We start from the raw sequence: 24576 nt of genomic DNA on the forward strand, positions 1-24576 counted from the left end.
TGTTCGTTGATTGACTGATTTTAGGTTACCAACAAATCTAAGAACATAGGAAAAGATACGTTTTAATTTTGAAAAGGAGGAAAATCGATTACAGAGATTATCGACAAATTCATCAGATGGAAAAGACAAAAGACAACTTTTCTGTTTCAATTCTAAGTTATGTTCGATAGAATCGGTCAAGGAGAATGACCAGTTATCTTCAGTAGTGCGAAGAAACTCCGGACCCACCCACCAAGCAGGAGTATTTAAGAAATCCTCAGGGAAAAGTACACGGGATCCGTGATCCGCACTATTTAATAAAGAAGGAATATATCGCCAGTGTTTTGAAGCAATCCTGTCTTGAATATAAGAAATTCTGTTACTGACGAAGGTTTTCCATTTATACTTACTTACTTAATCAGTAGACCCATTTGTACCTTTCGATGTTGGGCCGTTTAAAATACAATTCATTACATTTCAATATTTGACAGTCTTCTGAGGTGTCCTAGCTCTTAACAAACTTTCTCCATTCCTTCCTATTGGATGCCATCTGTGTTGCTTCCTGCCAAGTCTTACCCTTACTCTGCAGTATCTGCGAGATGTCACTATTCCATTCTTTAATGGGTCTTCCTCTTCTGTTCTTCCCTATTGGTTTGGCGTCCCACACTCTTTTAACTTGTCTATTATTGTCCATCCGGGTTAGATGTCCGAACCATGCCAATTTTTTCTCTTTGATTGACTCGAGTATTGGTTTGATTTTGAGTCTTTCTCTTATTTCTTCATTTCTGATTCTATCAGTTCTTTTTACTCCTATCGTTCTTCTGAGTTATTTCATCTCTGCTGCCTGAATTCTGCTCTGATGTCTTTTGTTTAATATCCAATTTTCTGCTCCATATGTCACTGTAGGTCTATATATTGTTTTGTATATTGTCATCTTGGTCTTTGTTGATATTTCTTTGTTATTAAGGAATCCTCTATTTAGTGCTTGGAATAGTTTTCCTGTGTTTTCCATTCTGTTGTTAAGATCATCCTCGATGTCTCCTTTGTTGTTGATTACTGTTCCTAAGTATTTGTATGAATTTGTCTGTATTATTTTTTGTTGGTCTATCATTACTTCTATTTGATCTTCCGTCCCTTGTTTCCTTGATATTTTCATTATTTGAGTCTTCTCTTTGTTTACGTTTAAGTTGTATTTGCTTGCTTCTAGGTTCCATTTCTCTAAGTTGTATTTCAGTTTTTCTGCAGTTTCCGCAATTAATACTATGTCGTCTGCAAATATACACATCTCAGCATTTATCATTTGCATTCTGTTCCAACCGATGCAGTATTTCTTGAATGTTTTCTTACATTCTTTCACTATCTCATCTATTACATTTATGAATAGTACTGGGCTGAGGCTTCCCCCTTGTCTAACTCCTTGGGTTGTTTCGAATGGTTCTGACTGTATATTTAATATTCTTACTGTATTTGTTGTTTTCATGTATATACTCTTTGTTGCTTCTATCAGTTCTTCACTTACTTGTTTCTTCTTTAGGCTTTCCCATATATCTTTTCTTTTGACTGAGTCGAATGCTTTTTCCATGTCTATAAAGCTCAGATGTATTTCTTTATTTTTCTTTAAGGCTTTTTCTATTACTTGTTGCATGGTGAATATATGGTCTTGTGTGTTGTGTCCTTTCCTGAATCCAATTTGTACATCCTCTAATTTATGTTCTATTTCTTTTCTAATTTTCCTTTCTATTATGGTTTCGTATACTTTTGCTGCTACACATATACCTCTATAGTTCCTACAGTCTCTTGTGTTTCCTTTCTTGTATATAGGTATAATTACTGCATTTGTCCATTCTCTGGGTATTACTTTTCTCTTCCATATTAGGTTATATATGTATAACAATTTTTCTTTTGCTTTTACTCCTATATATTTCATCATTTCTGGTGCTACTTCATCGCTTCCTGCTGCTTTTCCAATCTTTATCTTTCTTATTGCTTCTTCCAGTTCTTCTTTTTCTATAGTTTCTGGATTTTCCGTGTTTCTCATGGATACTCTCCTGTTGTGGCTTTCCTTCTCCATTGTATTCGCTTGATTTCCATTCAGTATCAGCTGAAAATGTTCCCTCCATCTTTCCATTATTGTCTTATCGTCGTTTATTATTGTTCCTTCCTTGTTCATTATTTGTTTCAGTTTCGTTTCTTTGTTGCTTCTTAGGTTTTTCAGTGTTCTGTAAAATAATTTTACGTTTTCTGTGTTGTTTTCTTCCATTTTTTCCCCGAATTTTTCCCAACTTTTCTTTTTCTCTTTCTTAACTATCTCTTTAACTTTTGTTCTTTGTCTCTTATAATTTTCATATTTTTGTTGTGTTTTGTCTTGAATGTATTCTTTCCATAATTTCTTCTTTTCTTTTATTTCTCTTTTCACTTCATCGTTCCACCAAGATGTTCGTTTCCCTCTGTTGTTATTTCTTGTGGTTCCACATATTGATTTAGCTGTTTTTATCATCGCATTTTTAAATTTTCCCCATTCTTCTTCTATTGTTTCTGTTATTTCATGTTCATTATCCATCTCTTTCTCTAGTCCTTCTGAGTATCTTATTCTTGTTGTTTCTTCCCTTAGTTTATAAATTTTTTTTATTTCTTTGTGTTTTCTATTTATGTTCTCATTTCTTTTTATTTCTTTTCTTTTGCTTTTGAATGTGGTTTCTAGTAGATAGTGGTCACTACCAATTTCATAACTCCTTTTTACCCTTACGTCTCTTATCCAGTTCTTCTCTGTTTTTTGCACTATAGTATAGTCTATAATTGATTGTTCGTCTCTTGATTTGACTTCTCTTGTGATCTTGTGTATCCTTTTATGTTGGAAGTGTGTGTTCATAATCACCAGGTTATTGTCTAGACAGAATTCGAGTAGTAATTTTCCATTTTTGTTTAGTTTGTCCTCCCCATAAGGTCCGATGACATTGTTCCATTTTTCTGTTTCTTTCCCCACTCTACTGTTCATGTCTCCTGTGATCACAATTTTCTCTGTACAATCATTTATCACTTCTTGTAATTTGTCCCAGAATTCATTCTTTTCGTTTTTTGTTGCGTCTTCATCTGGTCCATAACATATGATTAGGTTTGTATTGGTTTCCTCTGTATCCATATCTATGTCTACTCTTAGTATACGTTCGTTGTAATATATCCAATTTTTTATTTTGTTGATACTCTCCTTCTTTATCATGCACGCTACTCCTGCCTGAGCTCTCTTCGTTTCTTCCACTCCACTGTATATTAGTAACATTCCGTTTTCTAATATTATTGATCCTTTTCCTTTTTTCTTTGTCTCTGTTATAGCTACTATTTCAATGTTCTTATCTCTAATTTCTTCCCCCAGTTCTATTTCCTTCCCATTTATACCTCTCACATTCCATGATGCCATTTTCCAAATTGTTTTGTTCTTTTCTGTGTTTAAGTTGTACTTCAATTTGTTTTTACTCCCGTTTGTGTTATTATCTTTAGATCTGCTCATGTCCCTGTTCTGTGCCTGTTTTGTTTCTCGGTCCGTTATTGTGTTTTCTTCAGCTAGTTTTTTGAACTAGTTGGTTCTGTATTGTATGTTATTTTTTCTATCTGGCTTGTTTTTTGATTCCATTTCCACTTAATGCCTTCAATAACTATGAAACCATATCCAATTTTTGTCCTTTTCCCATTAGTCTTTTCATCTGCTGCTATCTTCCTAAGATTTCTTTGTATCTCTATCTCTTTTAATGTTAGATCACATTCTATATATACTCTATGTTGCTTATAGTTTTTTAGTTTACCCTTGGCTTTCAGTATTTTCATTTTATCTTCGAATTTTTTACATTCGATGACACACATTGTTTCATTTATCTTTTGTACCCTATTTATTTCTGATTTTACTCCCATTTTTGTTTCTATGAAGTTCTCCAGTTGCTCTGCTTCTATTGTGTCTATTGGTAAGCCTCTCATAATTAGGTTATCTTTCTTCTTTTCTTTCTGAAATGCTTCCAATGCTATTTCTATTTTATCTATTTTTTGTTTCATCGTTGTCATTTCTTTCTTTAGATTTTCATTTTCTCTTATTATTTCTTTCATTTGCAATTTGTATTTACTATTTTCCTTCCTAATTTCTTTTAGTTCCTCAATCATATTACCCATTGTATTTTTTATCTCTTCCAGGTCATTGTTTTTCTTTTTATTATCGCTTGCTATTTGTCTCATTAGTTCCATCATTTCGTTCTGGCTGCTGGTTTCATTCGTTGTTGGTTTCGACCTGTCTGGCGTTCGGCTCACTTTTCTGCTCCTGCTAAATATATCTATCTCCTCTTTGCTTTTTCTTTTACCATCTTCATCAACCTTACCATCCGCCATTTTTCTTCTTATTCAAATAATTAAAGTATTTATAAATATAAATATTATAAGTAACGGTTACAAATCTCGACAAGCGCCGCGCCTACCTCTACAGTTAAATCTTAGCTATTATTCTCGATCCTAATCAGTTTCGACTTCTACCACTTGTAAATACAAAAATACAATTAATATCAAAACAGCAAATAAATTCAGCCTTTATAATTCTGTATAGTTTTACCGAAACCTGAATAACAGACCTATTGTTTTTGTTGATAATTATTATTGTTTATCGTTCTTAATCACCCGTCCAGCGTAAAAAGCTCAACTCGTTTCGACCACTCAGAAGTTTCACTTTTATCCGTAGGGCAATTAAAACTAACTATTAATTTAATACAGTTCAAAATCCGATATCTGATTATTTACTTACATAAAGGTCCTTTTTAACTACACTTTACACTAATTTGCATGCAGATTACACTCGAAACCACCCAAAATTGGAATTTAATTTCGGAGCGACACTACACGCGTCCAACTAGTCTGACCGCCAATATATATATATATATATATATATATATATATATATATATATCAGGTTTTCCATTTATATGGCTGTGAATTAATCCAATGAAGAACAACAGTCGAATCTGACCATGCGTAAATTCTACTAAACGGTATATAAGATAATAATTTACTAAGAATTACTGCTGCATTGAGCTCGAGACGAGTAATAGTTTGTACCCTGGTAGGAGATGCCTTTGTTCGGGCTAAAAGAAAATAAATTTTAAATTGTTCCCACCTTGAAGTAATTTCCAAAGTTGCATTCCAATCTAAATCAAGTAGCCAAAGACGCTGAATAATAGTCTTCACTATCAAACTGACAGGATTAAGAATACCGTAAGGATCGAATATGCGAGCTATTTGGGCTAAGAGATTTCGCTTTGTACAGGAAGCTTGAAGAGGTAAAATTTTGTAAAAGAAATCATCAGATGATAGATTCCATCCAAGTCCTAATACCTTCAACGAAGATTGATCTAAGTCAAATGAAAAAGACTGTTGCAGAATATGATCCAAAGGAATATTAGTGAGAGAGAATAACTGAGGGGCATTACTTGCCCATTTTCGTAACTCAAATCCACCACGTTTCAATAAAGATATTAATTATTTTATAGCAAGAACACTATTTTGTAAAGAATCCTTTCCTGTCACCACATCATCTACGTAAGTATCTTTTAGGAGTATAGATGAGGCCACAGGTAAGTCCGGTTCGTCGACTGCTAGCTGCTGTAGAGTATGAATTGCAAGATATGGTGAGCTAGACACACCGAAAGTAACCCGAGTAAGTTCGTATTCCGCAATAGATTCCTGTTCCGAAAAACGCCAAAGTATTCTTTGAAATCTTTGTTGCTCAGGAGCGATAAGAATCTGAGTAAACATGGATTTAATATCTGCAGTAAAGACATATTTATGAAACCTGAATTTAAGCAATAAATTTACAAGATCATTTTGTAATTTTGGACCTGAATATAACGTATCGTTTAAAGACGGAAAGTTAGGGCGTGTGCGGCAGCATCAAACACAACGCGCAATGGAGTAGTACTGGACTCCTTGTAAATACAATGGTGTGGTAGATAATAAGCATTATTTATTGCCGTACTTGGTTGAATAGGATTTAAATAATGATTATCTATGAAACTTTTGATAAAGCTTGTATATTTAATCTTAAGTGATTCATTTTTGGCAAATCTGCGCTCTAAAGAACTAAATCTTTGTAAGGCTAAACGTTTTGTGCCGCCAAAAGAAGGTATTTCGTTTTTAAAAGGCAGATTTACTATAAATCTGCCCTCGGCATTTCTATAAGTGGTATGAGTATACAGCTTCTCACAGAACGAGTCTTCCGGAAGATTTAACTTAAAGAAGTTAAATAAGATTTAACTTCTGGTACTTCCTCAATGGCCCAGAATTGTTTTAATGTCGCATCTAATTGCTCAGAATCATTAGCAGAAAATGACGTAAAAAAGGAATGAATATTTGTTATATTTGTAGGTGGAATATTTCCCATCAAAACATAACCGAAACTTGTTTCAAGAGCTGAAATCTGATCATTACGGGTTTTAATAATTCCTCCTGTTAAGATGTAAGGAAAAATATTTGCTCCTAATAGAACATCAACTTTACTGGAATATTTGCCATTTTATCAGCCAACCTTAAATGTTGAAGATACGGCAAGTTGTCTAAGGAAATTGGAACAGTTGGCATGTTTTGACAGATTTGAGGAAGACTTATTGCATCTATCTCGCAATGAAAGTTTATGTCATAAGACGAAGAAATGTTCAATTTTACGCCTGATTTGGCTGGGGTGCACATTCTATCAAGACCTTGTATCGATAAAGCCGCATTGAATTTAAGAAGACTTAATTTGTCTGCACATTATTTACTAATGAAGCTGTCTAACAAGGCTCTAACTTCCAAGGTTTTACCAAAACGATCGAGAACATAGATTGTAGCTGTAGCTAGCAAGACATTATTTGTCAAAGTATTTGATAAGGCGGAAATTGAAGGCATATGATCGTTAGATGAACTAGCAACCTCGTTGTGAGAAGAAGAAGAATGATCATTCGCATTAGGATTATCAAAGTGAAGAGCAGTATGATGTTTTTTATTACAATGTGTACATCTTTTGGATGAAAGGCATTTGACCGTAACATGAGTTTTAGACAAGCAGTTTATACAACATTTATTCTGTTTAGCAAAGCCAAAACGTTTTTGAGGTGATTCAGCAAGAAATTGATTGCATTTAAATACAGCATGATCCGAACCACAAAATAGACACTTATTTTTGACAGAACTGGTCAAAAATGTAGAAGTTTGACGAGATGAATACCTTACGTTATTAAAAGTATCGGAATTAATAGACTTAAAATTTTTGCTGACTTGTCTAATTTGTCCATCAGTAAATTCATTAGAATGAAGTCCCATTGAGAGGGAGAAAAAAGTAATTTTTCTAGAGAGGCTAAGTTTTCATTGAAAATATCTAATAATTTTCTAAGTGAGATAGGATTATCAGTTTTAACCACACTGGCATTTTGTATATTTTTCCATAATGCTCTAGATAAGTCTCGTTTACCTTCATAGCGATCAATTAAGGTGTTGTAAGCAATTATATATTAGAATCTTTAAGCTTAATGCTTTTAACTAAATTGTAAGGTACTCCCTTAAGTGATTGCAGAAGATAACTAAACTTTTCTATATTAGAAAGATCGGAATTATTATGCACAAGAGCATTATACAAATCTATAAATGTGGGAAAATCGGTAATCTCGCCCGCAAATATACTTAAATTTAGTTTCGGAAGATTTACATTAGTTTTTGATCTAATATGTGGATCAGCGGACACATTTTGAGTTCCACTAGTAGTAATGTTCAGTAATGAATTATGTTTAAAATAAAGAGAAGCTATTTTATTAATACTATTAGCAAATTCAAATCCAATTAATTCTTCCGTATCTAAATCTACGTCTTCCTCAACAGCAATTAAATTAATTAATTCAGTATGTTGATCATTAAAACTAGTATTGGTAGCTTCGTAATCTTTTGCAGCAAAGAGAAACCCTGGAATTAATGAAGCATCAACTAACACTTCATCTGCCAGCTTTTCCATTTGTTTAATTTTACAAATGTCAACGTTTCTCAATGCGCGAAAACGAACAATTCTATTTGAATTTCTGGAAGACATTATTATTTATAGAAAGAGATATTTGTGTAAAACAAAGAACCTTTAAAGAATGATCTCAATAAATTCAGTATGTACTCGTATACTATATATATATATGCAATACTTTTAAAGTTATGAAACTCAATAAGTACAGTAGACTCCCTCTATAACGAGAAGTGAAATGACAGACTAATTACCTCGTTATAAGCCGATCTCGTTATATCAGACAATAATAATACTGTGCATACATATGAATCTGTAGTTTTCTAAACCATTAACTTCCTATAGTGAAGCCATTCGGAGCAATATAAGATGCTAATAAATATTGTTTGAATGGCGTTTTTGAAAAAAAGTTATTTACGTTAAAAGACGTTAAAATAAAAAATCTGTACTTATATTTTTTTCCAATTACATATTGCATAAAGCGTATTTTCAAGGATATCATAAGCTATTGCTTCTGCAATTTTAAGAACTCTGTCATTTTTAACTGCTTTAAATGGTCCAGTATCATTCCCTCATATTTTCTAAAGATGTGAAACAGTTGTATTTACTCATTGTAAAGAAGTTTATTGCGGGCTGCAGTTAAGTTTATTGAGGGTCTGTTTGAAAAGGTATTTATTTATAGCCACGACCCGACCAAAAACGTAAAAAAACACGTTTTTGGATCTTATTTTCTCTTGTTATAACCAAATTTGCCTCGCTACAGACGGTTATAGTTCAATAGAAATTTCACGGGACATCTAATGTATCTCGTTATAAGCGAAACCTTGTAATAACCGTGTTCGTTATAGAGGGAGTATACTGTATCAGTAAGAATAAATATTTATTATATTTGAGTATGTATAATCCAGCAAACAAAAACACTCCAGTATTATTTAAACAAAATTCAAAATATATTTATTTAATTGTAACTAGAAATATACGCATAAAATATTTTTAAAACCAAAGTGTTCAATAAATATTGCGTTTTTAAAATTTCCTAAGTTATTTAAACCAAATATATAAACTTTTAAACCCCTTGTATTTAAAGAATTCTAAATTGTAGTAGCCAAAGAAATTTTACGTGATTTTGGAAACTATGACGGCTTATGGCTTATATTTAACAATAGGTCAGGTACCTAGCCGTACTCGGGATTAAAGGAGCTGATTTCCAGATGTGTAAAATGTTTGCGGATTTTTAAATGATTTTAAACGAACTTTGTGAAGAAGCTTTGCCCAAACAATTAAAATTTTATATAATTTGATCGCGTTTTTAATTGAATAAAATACTTTAAACTAATTTCAATCCGGCTCGAAGGACCAATTAACAAATGTAAATTCTATAAGAGAAACACTCGCTCATAATTGTTTATTTAGGTGCTGGTATTATTTTTATACGAAAATAAGTTATATGTAAAATTTATCAATTAATATAAGTATTGTGTGTGTATGCAATCAAATTACGGTACCTGTGATGTTGATGTAACACTTCTTCTTCTTCCACAGTGCACTGGAGGAACTCAGGGGGCAGAATCTTCTTAAAGTCGCGTCGTCAGGTTTACACACAAAAAATACTGGAGTGTTTAGCGCGCTGATTTATACAAGACTGAGATTGAGGTGCGTGTCGTCTTGTAGCTTCGCTCCCTTAAGACTGTTAGGGGGCGGACTGTACAGGTCCGTATTAATTCACGATTATAAGACATACACACACGTTAATTAAAGAATTAAATATAAAAATAAAATAATAAAAATTATTAATAAAAACTAAGAATATGTGTGGAGGGAAGTAACATAACGTATGTATTAATTTTTAAAGTGTCTTTTTAACAGTAACATTTTTAAGTTTAGTTGCAATTTCAGTATTATCATGTTATTTAACGTTGTTGTTTATGCCACGAATCTTACATTCGGGTAAGTTTTTTATAGTTTTTTATAGTTTTTTTTGCACCATTCAAATTGTTACAACATAGTAATTTTCTTTGCAGACCTTGATAAAGGTGGCAAAAAACCACCGAAAGCTTGGATTCAGAATAAATAGTACGCCGTAGCAAAGCTCTATTTTTTATCGACTACCACACCCAAAAAGAAAAAAGTATTTACATATATTTTTTCCAAACTAGTCAAAAATTTTGGACTACTTTTTCTTACTTTTAGTATGGGTTTTTATGATGACATCAGACTCAAATACGGACCATTACTTGTGTCGTATCTAAAGGAATGGGCTAATGTGAACACCAAACTGGCAGCGTTAAGGAACAGAAAGACTTTTTTAATTAAGTGTCGAAATGCAGATTGTTTTCCGAACCATATCACGAACAGTTTGACAAATGTGAATAACTTACTTCATCATAGGAGAGGAGAGATACATTTTCGAGCTCAAGGACTTAGTAAAAGGTTTGGAAAAAATATTCTTAATTTAGAAATTAAGATTACTTTTGCTGATATTAATTATTTAGAAAATAAGCTACAAGATCTCCAGGCCAAATCAAAATCTATACTTAATTATTACACATATGTTGAGTTCAAACGTATTCAACAAGTAATTTATAACAACCTTTTTCATAAAATTAAGAGAACCAATATCAGTGAATTTAATAAGTGCAGATTAGATAGTTTTGACAGTATTGATTTCAGGGAGAGTTGGTTTAAAAACCTCACAGACTTAGAATTTCCTGTAGAAGTTAAAAAGTTGTTGGCTTTAGGCCCTAAGTTCGCTTTGCTTCCTAACAAAAAGATTTTAAAGTTTCCTCTTTGTTGGCAGACATCAAAAACATTTTAAGACCAATTGAGAATGTCGATAAGGACATTCTAAGGTCCAAATGCACTAATATAATCACTAACTTTCTCAACAAAGATAAAAAAGACCAATTCTTAAATAAATATTATATCAAATGCAAAACTTTTTTGAAACATCACCCTGAGATCAAGATTGTCCAGAGTGACAAAGGCAATGTCACTGTAGCAATGTACACTAGGGATTATATACAAAAATGTGAAGACTTACTCACCGACACTAAATATTATAAAAAGTTGAACAATAATCCCGTGTGTACTTTGCAACAAAAGGCTAATAAACTAGTTTCTGATTTGGTAAAGGAGAATCAAATAGATCAATCAGTTGGTAAAACTTTGAAAAATTACAATGCAATTGCTCCTAGATTTTATGCTCCCCCAAAAATTCATAAACCTACTCTGTCTATGAGACCAATAGTGTCCTCAATAGGTACACCTAATGGCCCCATAGCAAGTTTTTTAACTAATATTCTCACAGAAACGTACAGTAATAACAATGAGTTTTACATTCAGGACTCTTTCAGTTTCAGTTCTTTTATTAATAACTTAAAATTACCTATCGACTATAAGCTCGTTAGTTTTGATGTAGTGTCTTTGTTCACTAATTTACCATTACACACAATATTGGTTAGTGTTGAGAAACACTGGGATGACATATCAATGCACACAACCCTTAACTTAGCCAATATCAAAAAACTCATTTCTTTTGTTTTTGACTCTAATGTTTTGATTTTTAATGATTGTTACTACAAACAAGTCTTTGGTACTCCAATGGGTTCTACTATTTCATCAATACTGTGCAATTATGTCTTGGACGACTTGATTGAAGACTGTTTGCAACAAATCAATTTTGAAATACCGTTCATAAAGAGATACGTGGATGACTTAATCTTGGCACTACCTGCAGACTGTATACATTCTACGTTAAATGTGTTCAATCAACGAAACCCACACTTGCAATTCACGTGCGAGGAGGAGCGGGAGTGATCTTTGCCTTTCCTTGACATGAGATTGCATAGATGTGAGGATAATGTTGTGAAAACATAATGGTATAGAAAACCCATATGTAGCAATAGATTCATAAGCTACCATTCTTACCATCCTCCTAGGATGAAAACTAATTTAGTCCTAGCGATGAAAGAACGTGTCAAAAGGTTATCACGTCCGGATTATCTCCAACATGATCTCAACCTCTTACGTAATATTTTTGTTGAAAATTCATATCCTCCAAGACTGATTAATAAATTAATTTTTAATGTTCCTTTTGTTAATAAAAATAACATTCTTACTATGTCACAATCAGTGCCCTCAGCACAAAATAATTCTGCTCCAACAAGTGTGTATTTTTATGCCCTTCCATATATTCCGAAACTAACCGTTGAACTCACTAAGATTTTCAAAGAATTTAAGAATATCAAAATAGCTAACAAGAACATCAAAACCATACGTCAGCTGTATAGCAAAATAAAACAACCCCTAACCACTTTAGAGACTACAGATGTTGTTTATTGCATTCAATGTACTGAAGGTCCATTCACGTACATTGGTGAAACTGGAAGGAATCTGTCTAGCCGTATCATTTCTCATAAGAGTGATTGTAGATTATATATATATATATATATATATATATATATATATATATATATATATATATATATATATATATATATATATATATATATCGGTCAATAATTGGCAAATAAAAGTCGTCAACTACTTTATTGCTTTATTCGAATACGTTTCGCTTTTATTTTTAAAAGCATCATCAGTTCACTACAAATAAAAAAGATTTTAGAATATAAGTAAACAAACCAACAGGGTTCATACTTACAAAAACAATTTGTAGGGTTTTTTTAAAGATGTTATACAAACTCTACGATAACTTAACATTAAAGATTAAAAACTAAACAAGAGAAACGAAACAAAAAATACAAGTAAAACTGTAAGAACATTAGTTCATTTAATTTTAACCGATGGCTTCATTAGAACGTTGGTTTAAGCTCTTTCGAGGGTCAAACCACACTAATCTTTTCGATTGTTTTGGATCAGCTCGTCATAATTTTCACATGTGGCTTGTTTTCGTCCATGTGTTTCTTTGGAATGCATGGTGCAGATTACGATTCTTAAGGAAATTATCAAGCGGAACAGGGACGGACCTTTTAAACAAGAATTCATTTATTCCTTTTTCTTTAAAAAACAAACCAACAAAAAAAAAAGAAAAAAAAAGGAGAAATTTGGAAAGAAAAATGGGATTGAAGTTACTGTCTTGTACGGGGTTTATTTTTATTTATTTTGTATGATGAGGGAGTGATATATCTGACTCAAGTTGTCGATGTCGGTTCTCTTATTTAGGGAGGATGGATGGGATCCCTATATATATATATATATATATATATATATATATATATATATATATATATATATATATATATATATATATATATTTAGGGATTCTACAGTATTCACTGCCTTCCCTCGCTCAACCGTTTCCATCTCTCTCTGTTGTTCCATTCTCCATCGTTTAGTCCTCTCTTACCCATGGCGTCGTCTACTTCGTTCCTCCAGGATTTTCGGGGTCGTCCTCTTTTCCTCCTTCCTATGGGGCTCCATTCGGTTCTCTTTATCCATCTGCTGTCGCTAGTTCTTCTTACATGTCCATACCACTTTAGTCTTTTTTGTTCTATATATGTTAGTATGTCTGTTTCTATTGATGTTCTTTGCTTTATTTCGTCATTACTTCTCCTATCCATTCTTGTTACTCTGCAGCATCTTCGCAGGCATTCCATCTCTGTTGCTACTATCTTACTGCCGTTTTTCTTGTTTATGATCCAATTTTCAGCCCCATATGTCATAATACTTCGCACTAATGTTTTATAAATCTGCGTTTTTGTCTTCATATTTAGGTGTCTATCCCACCATACTGAGTTAAGTTGTCGGATTGCTGTTCTTGTTTGTCCTAATCTTTGTGTAATTTCTTCCTCTGTTGTTGCCTTTTTCGTGATTATAAACCCCAGGTATTTGAATTTATCCTTTCCTTTGATTGTTACGTTGTCATCAATCTGTAGATCTTCTATGTCTTCTTCACTTGTAGATAGGTACTCTGTTTTCGCGAGGCTGATATCTAGGCCAGCCTTGGTATATTCTTCTTGTAGTTTCTTCATCATGTAGCTGAGGTCGTCTTAGTCTTGTGCAATCACTACTTGATCGTCTGCAAAACTTAATGTATATAGGTATTCGTTCCGTACCGGTACTCCCATGCCTTCGCATTTTCTTTTCCATGTAGTCAAGGCTTTCTCTAAGTATATTTTGAATAGGGTTGGAGATGTGGAACAACCCTGCAGGAGCCCTTTTGTTGTGGTGAAGTCTCCTATGATTCTTGTTCCCATTTTAATGGACACTTTATTTTCTTTATACAGAGCTTTTGTAGCTTCTATGAGTTCCGTCTGTATTTCTAATTTGTACATTGCCTCCCGTAGTTCTGACCTTGGTACAGAGTCATACGCCTTTGTCAGGTCCACAAATACCAAGTGTATATCTCTATTTTTTGCTTTTTTCTTTTCCAACAGTTGTTCCAGTGTGTATATGTGGTCTATGCATGATCTTCCTGCCGTGAAGCCTGCCTGATCCTCTCCGATTTTGCCTTTTATCGCTTGCTCTATCTTTTCTCGCAGTATCTTTCCATATAATCTTCCTATTGATGATATTACGCTTATTCCTCTGTAGTTTTCGCATCGTTTTCTATCTCCTTTCTTAAATATCGATGTCATCTATGCCGCCGTCCATATATGACAATGGAGCTGTTCTCCATTTATGGCTTTCTGTAAAAATATTAACCAGAGAGAAGTTTAGTTGCAATTTCAGTATTATCATGTTATTTAACGTTGTTGTTTATGCCACGAATCTTACATTCAGGTAAGTTTTTTATAGTTTTTTTTTGCACCATTCAAATTGTTACATAGTAATTTTCTTTGTAGACCTTGATAAAGGTGGCAAAAAACCACCGAAAGCTTGGATTCAGAATAAATAGTACGCCTTAGCAAAGCTCTATTTTTTATTGACTACCACACCCAAAAAGAAAAAAGTATTTACATATATATATATATATATATATATATATATATATACATATATATATATATATATATATATATATATATATATATATATATATGTATATATATATATATATATATATATATATATATATATATATATGTATATATATATATATATATATATATATATATATATATATATATATATATATATATATATATAATGTAGCATTTCAAGGAGTACGACCGTCATTACAATCGAAAATGTATTCAGCAGTCAGCAGGTGAATTCAATAGTCAGCTACTTCATTGTTTAATTGAATACGTTTTTTAAAATCTTTATCAGACAAAATAATTGTGTTGCTGTTACTCTTTGGTGTCCAAATAAAATTACTATCTGTAGCATTTACATACCACCTTCCCACAGCCTTACTGAATTTGAGCTAATAAACTTAATTAATCAACTTCCAGCCCCCTTTATTTTAGTAAGCGATTGATTTCTAATTCTATCAGCAAACCCAGAGCAAAAATTTCGAAATAGAAATTATCTCAAGCTAACTGGAAGAACTTTTCAGACTTCATTGAAAACAATGTCAACCAGCTACAACTACCAGAAGATCCTGATATAGCACTAAACTCCCTAGTGAGTTTAATCGCCCTGGGTGCTCAAACGCACATTGGAACATTCACAATATCGCCTTCTCGTAAAACTGTACCCTGGTGGAATACTGAGTGTAAGAACGCTATCCGAGAAAGAAAAACAGCATTAAATAAATATCGTAGAACAAGAACTGAGTCAAACCTGATTAAATTCAAACAACTAAAAGCTATAGCGCGAAGAGTGATAAAAGTAAAACGACTGTTGGAATAAATACATATCTTCCATATCTATTGTTGTCGAAATGGCATTAAAGATAGAAGTATGGTATTCGTGAAATAATTATTATCCGTTCACAAATTGTTGAGAGCACGAAATGTGCCTTAAACTCATAAAACGGTCGTAAATCATAGGCGTTCCTGAGGTGTTTATTCATTAAATAATAATATAATATTAAATTAATACTGTTATATATAATATTAATAATATTTTAATACTATTATATTTAGCAAAAAAACAATTAAAACTTTCACGGCTAATGTTGGTTATTATATTATATTAATAAAAATAAGAATTTAACCATTAACAATTTTAACGAATCAAACGGTAAACAAGACATGGAAATAAATGAGAGAATGGGACGAACAGGAAGCTTATTTAACACTAGGAAAACAACATTTTTGGGGAAAAAAGAAATACCGGAGAAGGTAAAAACGGCAGTCGTTAAATCAGTAGTTAGACCTACAATCATCTATAATAGCGAGTCATGGACATTGACAGGAAGACAGGAAGACAAAAATCTCAATGCTATGGAAATGAGGTTCCTGAGGAAAATAGCAAACAGAAAGAGGACAGACAAAATACGAAACGAAACAATCAGACAAAACCTAAAACTAGAACCAATAAACGAAAAAATAGTAGAGGGGCAACTAAGATGGTTCGGGCACGTGTGTAGAATGTCGAATGAAAGATTAACAAAACGAGTGTTTGAAACGAGAATGCAAGGGAAAAACAAACGAGGAAGACCAAGAGTTAGGTGGGTAGACGAAATCAGAAAAGAAGTTGAGAAGAAAGGATTGACATGGGAAAGTGCACGAAATCTAACACAAGACCGGATAGCATGGAGACAACAGTGCAAATCTTAACCCCACCAGCCTTACACCTAACGGTAGAAAGGCTTAGGACTAAGTAAGTAAGTAAGTATATTTAGCAAAAAAACAATTAAAACTTTCATGGCTAATGTTGGTTATTATATTATATTAATAAAAATAAGAATTTAACCATTAACAATTTTGTAAATAAGAATACCTTATCTGTTTGGATATTTCAATACTAATCTTAGCGTTTAATCACTTTACTAGAATACCTGGAATTCATATCCGAAGGTACTATTCGTTGCAAGATAATAAGGATGGAATTCCCCAGATTTTTAATAATATAATGGGTATAAAGATGCCGGCTTTGGCCACGTGCCTCGCCTGTTCAGTTTATATTGGAAACTTAACTTGAAAGGGTCAGTTATTACGAACGAAAACAATTTTTTTGTTTAGTACGTTTTTGATCGCATGTAATTTAGGGCTCGTCGGTGTTTCCGCGTCTAAGGCAGTAATTAGCGTCTTGAATATTTCTTTTGCGAATTATATGCAGTGCGTGAGTGATTTTTTATTCCATATACCTACGAACATATACGTACCTTTCGCTCGTGCTCGTTTTGTTGGATTGTTTGTGATGGCTTCATCATCAACATCATCAAGTTTTACACCGGTACTGTTGCGTACAGTCAGTAAGTCTGTCTATTCACCAAGAGAGAAGACTATTGTCCTGAATGTTCACGATGCTCTGGTTTCTCAGAATCCCACAAACACTGTTCGCAACATAGTAGAAAGTTGTGCCAACATGACTGGCGTAGGAGAGTCAACTATATATAGGTTTCTATCAGAAAGAAAAAACCATGGTATAGCTAACCCAAACACAAACGAACACTTAAAGAGAGTGAAAAAGCCTATTGAAATTGATGAATTTGCCAAAAATGGTATTCGAAGGAAAATTCATGAATTTTTTTTTCAAAAAAGAAATACCAAACCTAAACAAAATTTTACAAGAAGTTAGAGACGACCCGGATTTGCCTCTTATCGGATGAACTAAATTGTGGCAAGTTTTAAAAGAATTAAATTTCCGGTGGGAGAAATCAGACCGAAAATCACTTTTGATTGACCGGGAGGAGATAATATGTTGGAGAAGAAATTATCTAAGATCCATACGAAAATTCCGGGCTGAAGGAAGGCCAATCTTCTACCAGGATGAAACGTGGGTAAACTCAGGGCATACTCTAAAAAAAATTTGGTCCGATAAAAATATATTAAGCTCCAGGCAAGCCTTTATGGAAGGTTGGTCTACTGGTATCTCCCCACCTTCTGGTAAAGGCAGTAGATTAATAATTTCTCACATTGGCAGTGAAAAAGGATTTGTTAAGCATGGTTTGTTGGAATTTCAGTCCAAAAGCACAAAAGACTATCACGAGGAGATGACAGCTGATGTTTTCGAAGAGTATTTTGAGCAGATGATTGAACACATACCACGAAATTCAATTATAGTATTAGATAATGCACCTTATCATTCACGACTAGTAGAAAGACTTTCAACGACTGCGTGGAAGAAACAGGATATTATCTGCCTGGATAGTATCTGCCTTACGAAGATGGAATGGTAAAAGCAAAACTTTTAAAAATTGCCCGGCAACACAAATCTATGTTCAAGAAATACGTAGTTGACAAAATGGCGGAAAGGCGAAACCTCACAGTCCTTAGACTTCCACCCTACCACTGCGAAATAAATCCAATTGAACTCATTTGGGTACAAATGAAAAGTTATGTGGCTAGAAAAAATAAGTCATATAAAATACAAGCTGTACGTGAATTGTTATACGAGTCTTTACAACATATTACAGAACAAAACTGGAAAGATGCAGTAAAACATGTAATAGAAGAAGAACAAAAAATGTGGGATCTTGATAACATAATTGATGCGACCGTAGAGACACAACCGCTAATTATTAACCCTCAAGACGACTCGGATTCCGAAGTTGATCCTATTTATTTTGAATTTGAATAGTTTTCTAATCGTAATTTTATAAGGTAAGTAATAGTAGTTGTAATCGTAAGGTATTAAAGGGGAAAGGCGCAAAATGTCGCCTGTCAAAATGTTCAATGTGTTTTAAATGTAACCATTTTTTTTTTCAAATCCTGAGAAAACTAAAAAGCATTTTTGAAAAATTTAAAGGCAGAATGAAATATTTATTAGAATAAATAAAAAGTTTCTTTTGCATGCAATATTTTCAATTAAAAATTATACTATATTTTCTTTTTTATTTTCACCCCTGTTACATAACATATTAAAATAAACATTGTAGAAGTTTTCAGGGACTTTCTGCCCTCAGTAATAATGTAATCTTTCATTCTGCGTTTAAATTTTTCAAAAATATTGATTAGTTTTCTCCGGATTCGAAAATAATGGATACATTTAAAACACATTGGAAATTTTGCCAGGCGACATTTGGCGCCTTTCCCCTTAATTAAATAAATGTATCTTTTACAAATGACAAGAAACTTTTTATTTTTGAATAAAATAAAGAAGTTTTATTAAAAAATACAATTTACATAAGTACAATTTAAAAAATATATTTATTTAGTTCAAATAAATGTTTCAATCATATACTCTACGACACTGGTCGGTTATCTATAACCATTCAAAATACCTTCGTAATAGGATTATAAGGTATTGTATTCCTTCAGATACAAGGTGGGTTAGTCGAAAACATCTTAAACCGTCAGTTTCAGGTTGGTTTTTACTATTATATCGTATTACCTATCCTCTCCGTATTTCAGTTCTCTAATTAGGATTAAACTTATAGTGAGCTATCGACAAATTGTGAACCGATTATAGTTCGACAGCTGTTTTGCAAGCTGGACCAATTTTAGAATATTTGTTTTAAAAGGAATATGTGATATGAAGTGGTTCTTATTTTCTGTATAATGAGGGATTCTGGCATGTTATCAATTTTAACATTAAGTTTCATTCTTCTGTCCACCGAGCCGGGATTCTAACGCCCTTCCACTAGAGTCGAGCGCCTGTCTCGTTTGCCTATCTTACCAAATTATACAGGGTGCACCAAACCTCTGTTTTTTTTTTATTACTGCTACACTACGGACTAATGTGTGTAACAAAACTAATGCATATATATATATATATATATATATATATATATATATATATATATATATATATATATATATTAGAAGTGATTATTTCGACCAAAAAATAATTTATAAATACGTTCAAATTATCGGGTAAAGTGGTCTGTAATAAAAATCTTTCTTTTTTTCTAAATTACTCAATATTTCGCCATTTATTTAAAAGCTTCCTCAGGAGTAAACTAAAAACAATTTGAACATTACAAAAAATGGCGTACAAATACATTTTAAAACACTCACAGAATTTAAAAGATTTCGCAAATCAAAACTGACATTGAAGTATTTGCAATATTGAATGTCAAGGTTAAATTGTCTTAAGCACGTTCGTTAAAGCTATACGATAAAAAATTAAAATTATTTCAAATGTAAAAATAAAAATAACAATAAAAGAAAAGTTAGAAGAATAATATTTATTTGATGAATTATTAAGGTTAGTTGTTATTAAGATGAATGTTGGCTATTTTTAATATTTATAAATTTTGTTCAATATGTTACAATATATGTTACTTAACTGTCCAGTGTCCGTTTTATAATTTAAAGTGTTTTTATTTTTGTTAATGTAATACATTTCAAGAAATAATCTACTTTTGTAGTTATCAGTCTGTGCCAAAATGTGAGCTTTGTTATAGTCTAGCATATGACCAGTGTTTTCATAGTGCTCAACCACTGCGCAAGTATTTTTTCTCAAGTATAATAGTAGAATAGTAGAATATTTTTTTTTATAAAGAATTTGTATAAGGTTTTATAGGTCTAAAGTTCATAATTTTACTCGTTTTACAAAATTTTTTTACTGTTTTTTACTCTTGTTATATTACGAAATATTTACTCTTTTCTTGAGAAAAATGGTAATACTTACAGAGGAGTGAATTAGGTTTCCAAGGTAATCAAAAGGTAAGTGGCATGTCAAAGTTTTTCTAGTGGAGTGTCATTTTGAAATAATTTAATATCTTTAACATCTAGTCATAAAATATACAGTGTGATCACTATTTTCAAATACAAAGTTTTTAATTTTTTTTTACTGGAATGCCCTGTATATTAGTATTGTATTTTGTAAAAAATGTTACAACTTTTCTTTGTATATAAGATTGTACAGGCCTAGTACGTTTCGTTTTGTAGATATTTAAAAAGGAATTACAGATTTTATGTTTTTTTTGCGGATTTTGTATGTAGACCCAGAAACACGTGTTAGGGAGTGGTAAGAGACTCAAATTAAATCGAAACGCAACCGTCTTCGTATATTTATCGTCCTTACTCAACGCAATGAGTACAAGAATGATGGTAATTTATATGGGTAATCCACAAGGAAACTAAATTCCTGTAGCTGGCTGTATACCATGTACCAAAAAAAAATTTGTTAAAATCCTTTAGAAAAGGTATATAATTAGAAAACTCAATCGGGCTATGTCATAAAGACAGAACGTTTTAGGAATCCACATTCCATCATCAGTGTCCTAAAAAGTATATAACCACTTTAGTTATAAAGAACGTGAAATTTAAACTTTTGAAAACGTTCTGTCTTTATGACATAGCCCGATTGGGTTTTTTAATTATATACCTTTTATAAAGGATTTTAATAAATTTTTTATATGGGTAAATTGTTGATGCATAGTGGAATATAAATAATCCCAGCATCGCTCTGAATGGCTTGATTAATCTTGGGTATACAGTTTACTTTAATTGCTATCGACACATTTAACTTCATCTTTCCTCACTAGAGGTCTCTAGTAGAATACTCTGGTAATTATTTTTCCTATAATTGCCAGAGTAGTCGGTGCGTTTTGATTTAGTTTGACTCTTCTTACAAACTCTCTCTGATGACGGGTAGACCCAGAAACACGTGTTAGGGAGTGGTAAGAGACTCAAATTAAATCGAGACGCAACCGTCTTCGTATATTTATCGTCCTTATTCGACGCAATGAGTACAAGAATGATGGTAATTGATATGGGTAAATTGTTGACGCATGGTGGAATATAAATATTCCCAGCATCGCTCTGAATGGCTTGATTAAGCTTGGGTATACAGTTTACTTTAATAGCTATCGACACATTTAACTTCAAATAATATTTAATTTAAACATGTGGAAATTTATGTTTTCAGAACAGGCAAACATTAAACAAACTATAAAAACCTTAATAGATATTTACTTGAGTTTAGCATAGTAGAAATCATGTGGAATAGCAGTAAGTACTCCGGCACCATCACCGGTATCGTTATCACAGGCGCATGCGCCACGATGGTTCATAGATACAGCCAATCGTTGAGCATCGCGCACTATTTTATTTTGACGTTTACCATCAATAGCAGCTATAAAGCCAACACCACACGCTTCTCTTTCGAACTGCGGGTCGTACAGGCCCTGCTTTGGAGGAGCCTGCCACGATTCAGCCATTTAATTTCTGAAACAAAAAACAGTTATTTAATATTTGATATACATATTTGATATTTAAAAAGTAAGAATACACATAACGTCAAAATACTAATTTCTTAAAAGTTGGGAAATGGTAAATCTAATAACCAATTTTACTAGGAAATCCGTGGTAAACTGTAGGAGAAGGAAGGTTAAAAATATAAAAAAATCACCGTTGTCAAATTAAATCAATTATATACCAAACATTATGCTTAAACAATAAATACAAGTCTGACATCTGTGTACTGAAAAACTAAAGCTAAAAAATAAGCCTTCTAACCAATTTACGACACAAAGTCGTAATCTGTCTATAGTGAAATTCACACTGAGAGTGCAGTGCGGTTAAGATAGGAATGTGCATTTGCCGGATTTCACGGCATGTGCTTGGTAGCACAAATATATCCAAGTAATGGTAACGTACATAACCGTACAAAGATTTTTACGGCGGGGCTCTATTACTATAGAGCGTTTCACGTTAAGAAAATAACATTAGGTTTATGGAAATCAGTGTTGCCAAAACTCTCAGGCATGCGGTTTACTAGATTGTCGATATATTTTTCGAATTTCCATTTTCAATTAACATTTAACTGTAAAGTCAGAACAACAACTGAAGAACCACAAAGCCTTATTATCATTATGTAGTCTCAGAGAACGACATAAAATCGCTGACATACTCACAACTTTTATTTTAAGTTGCAATTAGTAATTAGATATATGTATGCATTCCAAGCGGTCCGTTTATTTGCTTTTAAATCTGTAATAGCCGGCAAAGTGCATGATTTAACTAAGCAATATTTTCTACTGATTTCTATGATTCATGGTATATGGTATTCTTACCGAAAAACAAATAAACTGTCGTTACTATAATTAATACATATAAGATAAAATAAAATTATCTTTTGTAAATACTATTTATTTAATAAAAATCATTTTCCCTACTTTTCATCTCTTGTTTCGAATGGGCACTTTTGGCCAATTACGTTAAAAAACATTAATTTAATTTATGTCTGTGGAAATTTAATTTATGTCCATAAGAAATACATGGCCCTATCTCCGCAATGTTATTTTCTTAACGTGAAACGCTCTATAGTAAAACTACTTTGTTTCATTTTAATTTATAATGCAAACTAGAATAAAACAGAGGGATCTTAGATATTTATTATAAAATACATATATTTACAAATATATGTCTTCAAGGAGTCAAATAAGAGGCACGGAATTTTATTTTAAAATTGTATACTTCATTAAACTAACAAATATATACTGCTCGGCATAAGTTAGGGATATTGCCAATATAATGGTAATAGTACTTCATTCTGCATCAAATATTTGTATGTAAAACATTAAAAATTGTTATAGTATTTAAAAAAAACATGAAAATTTGAGGCTTTATAAAGAGAGTCAGACAAAAAACATTCTAAGTATTGACAAAGTGCCTGTACAGCCATTTGAAAATGTAGTAACTACATAAAAACTCACAAAAATGTGTTTATTGTTTATTTTATATTTATATAAACAATTGAAAACCATGCTACTTTCGGTATTTCTAATTATTTCGGAATTTCTAAGTATTTTCAAGAAAGTTGTCTGGTAAACGTTTTAATTTTTTTAGTTTAGTTTTTAAGTTTACTAGAATGCGTCGTTTAATTTTTCGATTTTTCAAGTGATTTTTCGGCTTTGTTTCATGGGGTAATAAACTATAAACGACTTATAAATTTAATTTAATTTAATTACTTATTTTTCTGAATTAAAAAATCAAAAAATAGTGTTAATTGTTGATGTAGATAAGTGACTTAATTGATTTATACAGTTGTATAATTATTGTATTATTGTTTATTTAATATTTAGCTACATCCCTAACTTATGCCTGGCAGTTTATTTTAAATTACATTTTTAGATAGCTATACAGGGTGAGACCTTCGGGAACTGTCGATCGATTATAGAAAAACTAGGTATAGTTATTATCGAAATCGAAAATAAGTATACGTTATCGAAAAGCTTTCCAACGGAAAATAGATAAACTTACTTGATTTCTGTGCACCCAGCCCAATACTCAAAAAGCTCATACTCTGATTGGAATGATAAATACATTCCATTGGTTACAGAAGAATCTAGGTTACTCACAGATATTCAATTATACTAATGTCGCCATCTCAGGTCCACATCTCAGTTTCCGTTTTCTTAACGACATGAGTGATATAATTGCGCCAATTTTGGTTTGTACGTACGCGTGCAAAACCGTCTTCGGCCAACTGGTGCACCTCTTCGTTTTTAAAAGTGGTTTTATGGGTAGCTGCATATCGCTTAACTTGGTTCCACACTATTTATATATGATTTAATTCGCAATGATATGGAAGAAGCATTGTGCAGCATATTCATCAAGATTATACTTAGTGTATTCATCTTTAAAAGTATAGCTCGGATTTCAAATAGCACTTCTCGAAAAAAATGTATT

General features: G+C 32.2%; 1 protein-coding gene across 5 annotated transcripts in view; it reads right to left on the reverse strand.

Annotated features, from left to right (window-relative positions):
• The window catches only part of LOC140447715 (uncharacterized), a 597936-nt gene that overhangs the window by 457752 nt on the left and 115608 nt on the right, over window positions 1–24576 (reverse strand). For all 5 annotated transcript variants that reach the window (XM_072540522.1, XM_072540524.1, XM_072540523.1 and 2 more), the window contains one exon: window positions 21859–22110. In XM_072540522.1, the coding sequence (XP_072396623.1) occupies window positions 21859–22103 (245 nt within the window). In that variant the 5' untranslated portion in view covers window positions 22104–22110. The remainder of the gene's footprint in view (window positions 1–21858; window positions 22111–24576) is intronic.

This window comes from Diabrotica undecimpunctata, chromosome 8, assembly GCF_040954645.1.
Source record: "Diabrotica undecimpunctata isolate CICGRU chromosome 8, icDiaUnde3, whole genome shotgun sequence".
Taxonomy (NCBI): Eukaryota; Metazoa; Arthropoda; class Insecta; order Coleoptera; family Chrysomelidae; genus Diabrotica; species Diabrotica undecimpunctata.